The sequence below is a fragment of the Theropithecus gelada genome, chromosome 6 (assembly GCF_003255815.1).
Source record: "Theropithecus gelada isolate Dixy chromosome 6, Tgel_1.0, whole genome shotgun sequence".
In the NCBI taxonomy this organism is placed as follows: domain Eukaryota; kingdom Metazoa; phylum Chordata; class Mammalia; order Primates; family Cercopithecidae; genus Theropithecus; species Theropithecus gelada.
In genome coordinates, this window is record NC_037673.1 from 31,297,822 (window position 1) to 31,310,076 (window position 12,255).

A 12,255-nucleotide genomic window follows, 5' to 3' on the forward strand; every position below is an offset into this window, starting at 1 on the left:
AATTTTGGCTCACTGCAACCTCCGCCTCCCGGGTTCAAGCAATTCTTCTGCCTCAGCCTCCAGAGTAGCTAGGATTACAGGCACCCACCACCATGCCTGGCTAATTTTTGTACTTTTAGTAGAGATGGGGTTTCACCATGTTGACCAGGCTGTTCTCGAACTCCTGACCTAAAGTGATCTGCCCGCCTCGACCTCCCAAAGGGCTGGGATTACAGGCGTGAGCCACCGTGCCCAGTGCATTTGTCAAAATTTTGACAATACATATGTAACATTTAATATTTATACAAGAAATACTTCCAGATACCTGAAGGGTTCACTTCGTCTCTTTCCCATCTTAAATGATACCTTTTTAGGAAGAACTCCTCAAACACCTCATTGAAAACTGCAAACACAAGTCCCTGCTTTATTTCTTGCCATTGGGCTCTTGGTCTGTTGTGGGTGTTCCTGCACTAGCACCCAAGCTCCTCAAGGACCTCTTCACTGCTATAGCCCCAGAGACTAGAGCAGTGTCTGATACATAGGAAGCATTCACTATATATTTGCTGAAATGATGAATGAAACAGATTTGTTTTACAAAGAAGTTTTGCCTTTATTAATAAGAAACCAGTGATATTTAGTTTTAAATAACTTTTTAAAAAATATCATGTCTTTTAGTGTCATGTTAGCCTTTTACTGCAGGGCCCACTTAGAGAGGCTGATAAAAGCTCTAAACCCTCCTCCTTCCTGCTCCCCATGCCCTCTCAAATCTCAAACACACACAGAAAATGGAATTTGGTATTGGAAGGTTTTGACTTCCCTGAAGTCTGTTCATTACCTTCTTAAAGGTTCCACTAACCTCAGGGTGAGAGCACTTGGTTTAAAGTGTGGCCTGGCTTAGAATCATGATTTCTCTCCTATTCTAATGATTCAGAGAATCTATGTGACTTGAATCATCAGTCTTTCCTCTTCTCCCATTAGCCAATTAATTGTTAAACGGATTCCTTCTACAAAACACTCACTGCTTAGAGACAGGTAAGTTCAATATTTGCAGCTGAGAACTTGATACAACAGCCACCAGATGAAAGCTGAACAATCTACTTAAAAATCCAGAGATTTGAAAAAGTATAGATGTTACTAGAGCGTAGTCAAAATGTCTAGTAAAGTCAATTTTTTACTTGTCAATTGAAAGTCTAGGGTCACAATCTGGGACAGAGATGGAAAAAACAGGATCTATTCCACACAGAATATGCTTCTTGAATTTTATTATTTAAAGAGCAAAACAAAAGGAAGTAATGCACATTCACCAAAGTCAAGTTTTCCATTAAATAGAAGAAAAATCTAATCCTTTGTAATAAAGACCATCCAGCTAAAAACAGATCATTAAAACAATAGCAATTTGACTTGTATTTTATTTCAATGATCACACTTCATTCATTGTCTGTAGGAAAACTAGGCTAGGTCTCAATAGACAACAGTCACAGTACTGAGCAAGTAAATACTCCACACTTGCATGCCCTCCTTTATTTCTTGATGTCTTCAGTCTCATCTGGCTCTCTCTCTTGATGCTCTCTTTCCCACCTCATTTCTTTTAACTCTTGTCTGTACTTCCGTTCGATGAACCGCTTCTGATGGGCCATCTGGGGAAAATTATCTGACACAAGGAAATATATTTTATATTTAATAAAGGATAGCCACTAGTGCAAAGAGTGATGCAACTAAACATATACACATACAAATATACATGCATATGAAATGTGTATAATTATATTTCGTAAGGCACAAGATAGAAAGTTGTTTTCTTCCCTTATTCTTTCATCACTCAAAAACACATCGGAAGTCTGGATGAGCACCCCCATTGTAAATTTCAATATCTGATGTGAACTTGAGTATAACAGGCACCGAACATACAGAAATGTCAACACACAGACATGTGGCTTGGGAATGTTACTAAGCAGGTGCTTTGGCATCACTCTCTAGCAACAGGTGACTTTCAGGGAGAGATGAAAGGATACAGTAAAATGGAGTCACAGTTTTTGAAAAGCTCAAACTAAAAACTTCAAACAAATGACATTATGACACCATTATTTACCAAGAATTAAAGCCTCAGAAAAGAGCAAAGAAAGATCAGGTGGACAAAAAGAGGCCACATTCTAAGTCATTATGTCTGATAATTAATTTTTTTTTTTTTTTTTTTTGAGACGGAGTCTCGCGCTGTGTCGCCCAGGCTGGAGTGCAGTGGCGCGATCTCGGCTCACTGCAAGCTCCGCCTCCCGGGTTCACGCCATTCTCCTGCCTCAGCCTCCGAGTAGCTGGGACTACAGGCGCCGCCACCACGCCCGGCTAGTTTTTTTTTTTTTTGTATTTTTAGTAGAGACGGGGTTTCACCATGTTAGCCAGGATGGTCTCGATCTCCTGACCTCGTGATCCACCCGCCTCGGCCTCCCAAAGTGCTGGGATTACAGGCTTGAGCCACCGCGCCCAGCCCTGATAATTAATTTTTAAGCTTACAATGACAGGCCCAAAACTGTATCTGCAAAAGTAACTCAAGTAGAAAACATATTGAGTCAAAGCGGACATATAACTTCATGTTTCAAACACATGAAGAATCCAAGATGTAGGAGAGCATGGCATGCTTGGGGGCAAGTTCATTTATTTCCTTTAAGGATGATGCATAATGAAGTCGATCTACATATAAGACAGCAGGCCCCTCATCAGTGATCTTGCTCTCCATGGTTTCATTTACCCGTGGTCGACCATGGGCTGAAAACAGGTGAGTAACGTAAAATAAGATATTCTGAGAGACAGCAGACACAGCATACAATCAAGAGTACATTCACACAACCTTTATTACAGTATGTTGTTACTGTTCAATTTTATTTATTGTTAATCTCTATCTAATTTATAAATTACATTTCATCTTTCAATTAAATTTTGCACATGTAGGAAAAAATACAGCGTACATAATGTTCAGTTTTAGGCATCCACTGGGGTCAAGTATCCCCCAAGGATAAGGAGAGATGACTGTATAATATATCCTAAATTCTTTTTTCCCTATTATATTACACTATCCCTAAATTGTATAGTGTACCATCCTCACAGTAGGTTGAAGAAAGGACAGGGTAGTAGGAAAAGCATCTGAAAGACAGGTGGGGAATCAGCAAAGACCTGATATGTCTGAGAGTCAGAGATTGATTGAATTAATTAATTAATGTATTTATTTAGAGATGGAAACTCACTCTGACGCCCTGGCTGGAGTGCAGTGGTGCAGTCTCGGCTCACTGCAGCCTCCGCCTCCCAGGTTCAAGTGATTCTCTGCCTCAGCCTCCCAAGTAGCTGGGATTACAGGTGTGCACCACCATACCCAGCTAATTTTTGTATTTTTAGTAGAGACGGGGTTTCACCATGTTGGCCAGGCTGGTCTCAAACTCCTGAGATCCTCCTGCCTCAGCCTCTCAAAGTGCTGGGATTACAGGCATGAGCCACCACACCCGGCCCAGAGATTGATTTTAAAAAAAAAGAGGAACATGATATCTGTATTTTGGAAATAAAACAGTAATAAAATCCTATTCCTGAACTGATCAAATTTATTCCTTATGTAGGTTTCAAATATAACTACTTTTTAAAAAATAAATCCCACTGAGTTAACTGTAAAGCAAGTCTCTACAAAATGAACTCTATTTCCTCAGTAGTACAGAAGTATGTAATAATCCCCAGTAAATTCTACTGTAAAATCAAATTTGCATTTGAAAAACACAACTCAGATTTAACTATTGATAAAACTTTTTAAATATATCCTTATGGCCTTTATGAAGCTATACTACATATATATGCAGTGTAAATGTGTGTGTGTGTGTACATACACATGCACACACACACACATATACCTAGACACTTGAACATTTAAAATCATTTTCCTATCTACTCTTTCGGAAAGTACAGTATAGGTATGTATTTAATAAGGGTATGCTTTCTTATTCTAGTATAAGCATTTTCTCATATCATTAGTTTTTAAAACCACTAATGGATACAACATTTGGATATAGCAAGGGTTGGTAAACTCCTACCCACAGGCCAAATACAGCTATCCATCTGTTTTTATAAATAAAGTTTTATTGGTAGACACACCCATTAAATAGACACACTCATTAGTTTGCATACTGTCCAGGCCAGTGGGCTACAATGGCAGAGTTGAAGAATTGCGACAGAGACTGTATGGTCTGGGAAGTCTAAAATACTTACTATCCAGTCCTTTACAGAAAATGTTTCCTAACCCCGGGATATACCAAAATTTATTAAATATTTTCCTACTCTTAAACACGTAGTTTGATTTTTTTTCCTGCTATTATAAATCAAGTTGTCATGATTCTCATGGTACAAACTTTTTTGGAGAGGAGGGGAAGAGACAGGGTTCTCACTCAGTTGCCCAGGCTGGAGTGCAATGGCATGATCATAGCTCACTGCAGCCACAAACTCCTGGGCTCAAGTGATCCTCTGGCCTCAGCCTTCCAAGTAGCTGGCACTACAGGTGCATGCCACCAAGCCTGGCTAATGTTTTTTGGGTTATTTTATTTTTTTAAATTTTTTGTAAGGACAGGGACTCACTATATTCCAGGCTGGTCTCTAACTCTTGGCCTCAAGTGATCCTTTCCTTGGCCTACCAAGGGTATGAACTTCTTTAAGGACCTGCTACATACTGCCCAATTGCTTTCCAGTAGTTTAAACAACTCACTCCTATCAGTATGGATATGCAGGCCTGTCTCAGAACAGGTGATCTCTCCAGTACTGTTTTATAGTCGAAAACAAAAAATGGAATCTCACTTTTATTTCACTCTGACTGCAAATTTATATATACAATGGATGAAGTTCCTAATAGCCAACTTAAAACTCTCTGTGAAGAATCCATGGGTGCTGGACCCTGGCAGTACCAGCTTCTGTTCCCACTAACCTCCCTGCCCCCGAAGAGGAACCTTTATCTGCTGATTTCCACTTGGCTCTTAGCCTGCTTGCCTTTCCTGGAATCTCTCTCATGCCTGAAGATTCTGGGCCTCTTCACTTTTAGCTTCCCGCACTGTGCTGTCTGCTACCTCATTTAGCGGGGTACTTGAAGCATAATAGAATTGCACTGTCATGTTGTGCCCACAGGTTCTGCTGTGCAGCACAACAGACCTCAGAAGAAAAATCCCTTGCACTTAAGCCTTCAGTTTACAAAAGACTATGCAATTTCCTACAAGGTCAATCATGTAATTGAAGTTTCTTCAACCCACGCATCCCACTCCTGGGAACCTATTCCACAGAACTAAAAAGCACCAATATATAACATTTGTTGGTAATGATGATTAAAAAAAAAAAGTGTCCACCAATAATAAAAAGGCTGAATAAAATATAGCACACCTCTAGCAGGAAATATTATGCAGCCAATAAGAATGAATTGGAGCTGTTTTCTATAATCTGCAGGGCTGCTCATGATACATTATTGAGCAAAAAAAGAAAGGTATAGAGAAGTATGTAATAACAGCCCATTTAATAAAACAATGGCCAAAAACAAAAAAGAAAAAACCTTCACATGTATTCTTTTCTGTTACAGGATTTTAGAGAATACAGAAATGTATGAAAGAAAACACAGACCAGGCGCGGTGACGCACGCCTATAATCCCAGCACCTTGGGAGGCAGAGGTGGGTGGATCATCTGAGGTTAGGAGTTCGAGACCAGCCTGGCCAATATGGTGAAACCCCGTCTCTACAAAAAAACCAAAAAAATTAGCTGGCCATGGTGGGAGGCACCTGTAATCCCAGCTACTGGAGAGGCTGAGGCAGGAGAATCACCTGAACCCGGGAGGCAGAGGTTGCAGTGAGCCGAGATTGTGCCACTGCACTCCAGCCTGGGCAACAAGAGCAAAAGTCCATCTCAAAAAAAAAAAAAAAGAGCAAGAAAACACAGCAGGTTATTCACACAGGTCACCCACGCTGAGATTAGGACTCTAAGCAAAAAAGGAAAATGCAAATCAAAAAGCATTCAGGAATACTTTCATTTTTAAATATAAGTCCATTTTAGAATGTCTCACATTCTACTATATTCTCTGTGTGAAGAATAATTATGAAGAAAACAAAATCACATTTTATCAGTACTTACCATTTTTCTCCCTCCTCATTTTCTTTCCATAAAACACTCATTACATGATGAACATAATTATAGAAAAAGAAATAGGCTCACATTTTTCAAGGGCATCCATTGCTGCTCCCATTTCCGCTTGCTGAATACTATTACATAAAATAAAAGTAAGATACACTTTAATTTTGAGATCCTTTTTTTTTTTTCCCAAAAATGCAACGTATGGCTACAAATTTTTCAGGCTGATTTTCACGTTTGGTGCATAAAATTTCCCCTGATTACTTCCACTGTCACACACTGAATTGCACAGATAGGAATATACACAAGAGCACGCAGAAATGTCGTTGATTTGCACAAAGCCTCCTTAAGTTATTCACTCCACACTTTAATACTGCAATAAAATGCCTTCCATTTATATTAGGTCTGAAGTATTTCATACTTAAGTTTGAATACCCTCACTGTAAAGTTTAAAGAGGAAAAGAATAAAAAAAAATATATAGACAGGTTTCAAATCATTTCTCAGTTTAAGATATAGACTGGAGGGTTCAAAGAAAGGTGATAATATACATAATTCTTTTCACCTAAAGATGCTAGCATTTCTACACAGCTCAGGTGAGTAGTAGTAAATCAAATGTCTAACAGAGCTGGGCACGGTGGCTCATACCTAAAATCCCAACACTTTAGGAGGCTGAGGCTGGGAGGGGGGACCACTTAAGGTCAGGAGTTCGAGACCAGCTTGGCCAATATGGCAAAACCGTCTCTACTAAAAATACAAACATTAGCGGGCGTGGTGGCATGTGCCTATAATCCTAGTTTCTCGGGTGTCCGAGGTACAAGCAAAGGTTGCAGCGAATGGAGATCATGCCACTGCACCCCAGACTGGGCAACAAAGTGAGACTTCATCTCCAAAAAAAAGTCTAATGGCTGTGTCATGTGCGACATGACACATCTTACATGCACAGCTTGCATCAAAGTGCACTCTGCTGGGTAACTAAAACTAGGCAGGCCGTCTTACCAGGTAATGTGGTTTTCTTAAGGTAGCTAAAGCCCCTTACACAATGGTATTCCCATTGTCCAGGGCTGATTCAGGGCTTGGCTTTGAGACAACTAATGTGGGGGCATTAATCCCTGGAATTCACTTTGCTACTACTCTTGAACATTTTCTTCTCTGAGTTGAAAAAGACAGATGATTCCGTTTGGAGATATCAGCTAGGGAATGAGACACACAGGATGTTCATTAAAAGCAATTCCAGGTATTTTCTTCTCATACCTTGGTCCTTTCCCACAGCCTATTCTTTCTCCCTTGAAATAAACAGCCACAGTGTAGGTTCGGGCATGGGATGGGCCCACTGTCTGCAGAGTCCTGAAAGGGAAAAGAAAGAACATTTATTATGGTAAAGTGTTATTTGACATGGTTACTATGAACTATGAGGAAAACCATGTACTTACTGCCTAGACAGAGGAAAGTAAAATAATAGGAAATGTGAAAATGGCAAAAAGGTAAAAAGCGTAAGTTTTTGATTTGCTAACCCGACAAATATCGAGAGCGTTTAAAATAGAAATTCTTAAAAATTCTGCATTGCATTTTAATATTTCTTCCCAAAGTAGTAACATCCAAAGGCTAACAGTGAAGTATAAAATATTTTTAAAGAGTTTCTAAGTGTGCATATTCATAAACTTTTATCACGAAAAGAGCGCCAGTCTATTGTTTTTCAGTGCTAATCACAGCCTAAAACAATAAATATTGGGATAATACACTTCAAGCCACATCTAATTGCTTTCACATCCTTTATGGATTCTTTCTAATGTCTGGTATCTTATCTAAAAGATCAGAAAATGTATTTAATTTCTGAAACATCTGAGATCACTTCAAAGGTATGCTTTAATGCCAAGTACACAACACAATCGCCAAAAAAACAAAGCTCCAGGTACTCTGGATTTTAATGGCATAGTGCAGACTTCAAATGCAGTAAAACTGATAACTTCATGGAAAAGGGAAATTAAAAGTAGCCAACAAAGATAATGGAATGAACACAATAATCTTAAAAAAAAAAAAAAAAAACCATGTAAAACAACCCCATGATCTTGATAAAAAGAGCAAACTCATCTTGTACTTTCATTTGGGGGATTTATGAGAAGGGAGCATAGCAATTTCCTTTGTGTTCATACGCTCCATGGGATGAATGTGCACGAGTGGCTTCTTGAAGGTAGTACTTATTACAGTGATCATGCCTGTGCTATGGAAAGTTTAGCATCCTCATTTTATTTATTGAACCTTAATTATCACTCGGATGAGGAAATGCTATGAGCCTTTCATAGAATACAGTTTGGATATTCATTATGCTTATTAGGCACATAATAAAGTGCTATTTCTAAACATTTGGGGCTTTTTTCCCCCCAATAAATAAAGGAAACATTGTTTAGCAGTGACAGCTTCTTGGCATAATTTATAGTAGCTTGCTGTGGGGTGACTCAACCTCTTCTCCTGGCCTTCGTTTTTCTTTAGCAAAAAGGCCTATAAAGTGTTGTGACTGTTAAATAAAAACATGTGAAAGGATTGAAAATTCCCAACTGCCAGTCTAATGTTTTTCCTTGTGTATTATGAAATTTGAGAAAGTCCAAAGGGGAGCTTTTACTCCATACAGAACACACACACAGATGTGTACGCTTGCAACTGTGTATGCAGCCACCTGGGGTGAAACAGTTTTGAAATAATCTTTAAACATCCTTAAAATCACATACCCAGACAATACCTTGAGATGCAACCCGCCTATTTCAATAATCCTTTCATTTTGTAATTCCACTTTGAAAGCATCTTCTTAACCTATGTGTGTCTCAAGCTACTCTACTTCAGAGCTGAACCTCCTGTTTTCATCAAAACGGGTATTAAGTGGTGTAGTGACCCACTACTTACCTACATTCCTTTTTAATGACTTTTGGCTACCACTCAAAGGATAAAGATATTCAAAGTACGTGATGGTTTTTGATACACATTCTGAGAAGAAAAGTTCCAAGTTGAAGCTAATAGGGGTTCAGGGAAAGTGCAGAGAGGCACCCAAATATTGCTACAAATAATCATACATGATCTTCTCATCTGGAGGCACAGCCCGGCAGAAGTTACAAGCAAGAAGACAAATATACAAATGTATATAAAAATCACTGAATCCAAATTTTCTTTTTGATCTCATAATCTTAGTTTGTCTCCCTCTCAGGCAGTAGTTCACAGAGATTTTTAGGAATGGGAGAGAGCACAGAGATAATGGAGTGGGACCCACTTATTACAGCTAAGACTGAGAGCCCCAGCGAGTTTCCCTGTGGGGTCCAAAGTCACACTGACAGTCAAGAAGTCTGAATCCTGGGCTCCTGTCATGATCACCCCTCAATGACTCGTTCTTCAAGGCACATGGAAAGTCAATTCTAGGCATGCTGGATCCAACCAATGGCCTGCAAGCAGCAAGTACTTACTTGTACAGAGGAATGTCTGGCTCTTTTCCTTCTGTCCTAAGTGTCAAGCAACACTGCTGAAGCTGGGATTTGGGGTCATTCCAATCCTGATTCAAAATGAACTCCTGTGGAAGTCCCCAAAAACTCTTTAGTAACGGGTTCTGGAATCACCAAACATAAAGCAGACCACTAATTCAAACTTTATATGAGCTTACTTTCAATCGTGGAAAGAAGCAGACATTCATGAAAGTATGAACATATTCCAAATCCTTATCAATGTATAGCGCTGCAATAAATGCTGGGGAAAAAAGGATACTTTAAAATAAACCACAATCACTGCCATTTATCAGAAAGAGTAAGAGACCTAGACTTTTAAGCAAAATTTTAGTAACAGTTTCAACTTCCACGCCCTCTTTGTTTTTAGCATTACCATTTCATCTTTCCCCACTTTTTATCATTAATATCAGAGCAGCAAGAGATGTGTAAGATGCAAATCATAGAGTACAAAAACCAAACTGCATTTAGCTAAGGGCTAAATGGTTAGTTTAAAAGGTACACAGAATGCCGCTGTATATCAGGGAAAACGTGCTATCTGAGCACCCAACCCTGTTCACATCAAATAAGTCAAAATACTACTTGAAGATTAGATATCATGCCAGAATATGCACATTCTTGGGTCTGATCATTGTCAACACCAATCCTGAGATCCCCTGTTTTATAAGGATTCTGTTAAATTTCATGAGCAGAAATGGGATAATTTATAGATTCAATCTGCCCAAAAAGAGAAAAACTTACTACTGATCTTAATGACAACAGTATGTCAAATTTTGCATGAATAAATGGTGACCCCCTAGGATGACTTCATTTAAAGGTACCTCAACAAAGCAAACAAATGGTGGATTTTCAAAAGAAGGAATAAAAATAGCTTTCATTGAGCTAAAAAAAAAAAAAAAAAGTGAGAATGATCTCTCAATTTAATTTTTATGTGATTTTCATCTTTAAATTACTTTTCTTTCATTGAAAAAGAAGTTCTTTTAAGTTGCTTAGTCAGAATGCCTTTGCACTTTGTAAATAAGCTGGTTTTGCATGGCAGACTTTGATACTTGAATATAATTCCAATTGTCAAAAATACTATAACACTAAAAAAGAAAAAAAGTTCTAAGGCTCAGTGAATGGCCCACTTATTTTGAAGTAATACAAACAATACAACATGTGTATAATCCTTTCATTAACTATAATAGGATTATTTACAATGCTACCAGACCATATCAGAAACTGCAAAAGATGACATTTGTCCGCAGAGCTTTGCACTCATTCAAAACAATGGATAATAGTTTCAGTATTTAGTGAATAAATTACCCTTCTTTCTTCTGTGCCCCTATATGAAGGCTGCTGGGTGGCAAAAAGGTTCTGATTCACAACAACTGATCTTCATATCCTATTACTGTTTCACACAAAGGGATGTGGTAGCTGAGTGTTAGGATGGAGGGGTATGTGTAGGGGGTACGCTGAGCATAGATTGAACATAAAATTCACTATTCACATGTCTTAGTTTCAAATTATTTTCCTTCAGAAAAGCTTTGGTAAAAAGCATAAATAAAAATTAAAATAGCAAAAAAGGTTTCTTTAGCCAGAACATAATAATAATGAGGAGGAGGACAAATACAGTTACTTGGACTTAAACTCTGAACCTGAAGGTTGAGAGAAAAGTGTGTGGCACTCACATTCCAAAAGGTCCGCCAAGGTCTTGGTGCGAAGGGCCACGGGCCTCTTGGTCTTGTCGTTGGTTATGGCATACTCCTGCATGCCCAGCTCCTCCGCTACCTTGGCCTGAGTTCTATTATTCACCAAAGAGCTTCGCAACAACTGCCCAAAAGGAATGGGGGTACATTGAGAACACATTTCATTTTTGACCTCTCTGATTCCTGGGTTGGACCCAACCAGCCTGAGAGGATCTCACTGACGGGGACACCAAAATAAGTGAGGTCTAGGTCCTCAACCATCACCCAGATGACGGTGATATGCTCCATGCCTGTCTACCCTCTCCTTAGTAACGTGCTCCACTCTGCTATACTGGATTTTTACCTTACTAACATAAATGGCTCATTTACTTCTTTAGAAGCAGTGGGGCAGGGTTGTGCGGGGGGCAGGGATGTATAGTATGACTTAAGGTCATAGCTTCTAATAAGTTTAATGCTACTAAATGAGGAAGCATTAAGAGTTCTAAAAATCAATTTTATTAAAGTATAACTTACATTCAATAAAATGCACCCATTTTTAGTGTACAGTTAGGTGAGTTTTGAAAAACACGTACGTTTTTATCACTCCAAACAAATTCCCAGCATCTCCATGCAGTGAATCCTTCCCAACCCCTGTCCAGGCAAACTCGGCCTGCGTTCTGTCACTGTACATTAGTTTTAAAGGATTCTTTTTTTAAAGTCTAAAATAAGCTTCAAGTTTCATGGCACTGATGCTAATTTTGATATTATAGGACTTAAGTGAGGTTTAAGTAAATATTATGAAAAGATTTATTTACATTTTTACTTTTATTATTATTTTAAAGATTTATGGTATCTAGCTTGAGTCTCAGTTTTTCATACTGATATCCATTTTTTTTGAGACAGGCTCTTGCTCTGTTGCCTAGGCTGGAGTGCAGTGGCGCTCCATCTTGGCTCACGGCAACCTCCACCTTCTGGTCTCAAGCTATCCTCCCATCTCAGCCT

The 12,255-nt window shown here is 38.9% G+C and overlaps 1 protein-coding gene across 1 annotated transcript in view; it reads right to left on the reverse strand.

Annotated features, from left to right (window-relative positions):
- Positions 1-1,220: 1,220 nt before the first annotated feature.
- DROSHA (drosha ribonuclease III) overlaps positions 1,221-12,255 on the reverse strand; it is a 136,538-nt gene continuing 125,503 nt past the window's right edge. Inside the window, exons 30-35 of the mRNA XM_025388491.1 lie at positions 11,257-11,398; positions 9,748-9,830; positions 9,554-9,657; positions 7,359-7,451; positions 6,191-6,237; positions 1,221-1,630 (exon numbers count right to left, since the gene is read on the reverse strand). Coding sequence (XP_025244276.1) covers positions 1,500-1,630; positions 6,191-6,237; positions 7,359-7,451; positions 9,554-9,657; positions 9,748-9,830; positions 11,257-11,398 — 600 coding nt within the window. The 3' untranslated portion in view covers positions 1,221-1,499. The remainder of the gene's footprint in view (positions 1,631-6,190; positions 6,238-7,358; positions 7,452-9,553; positions 9,658-9,747; positions 9,831-11,256; positions 11,399-12,255) is intronic.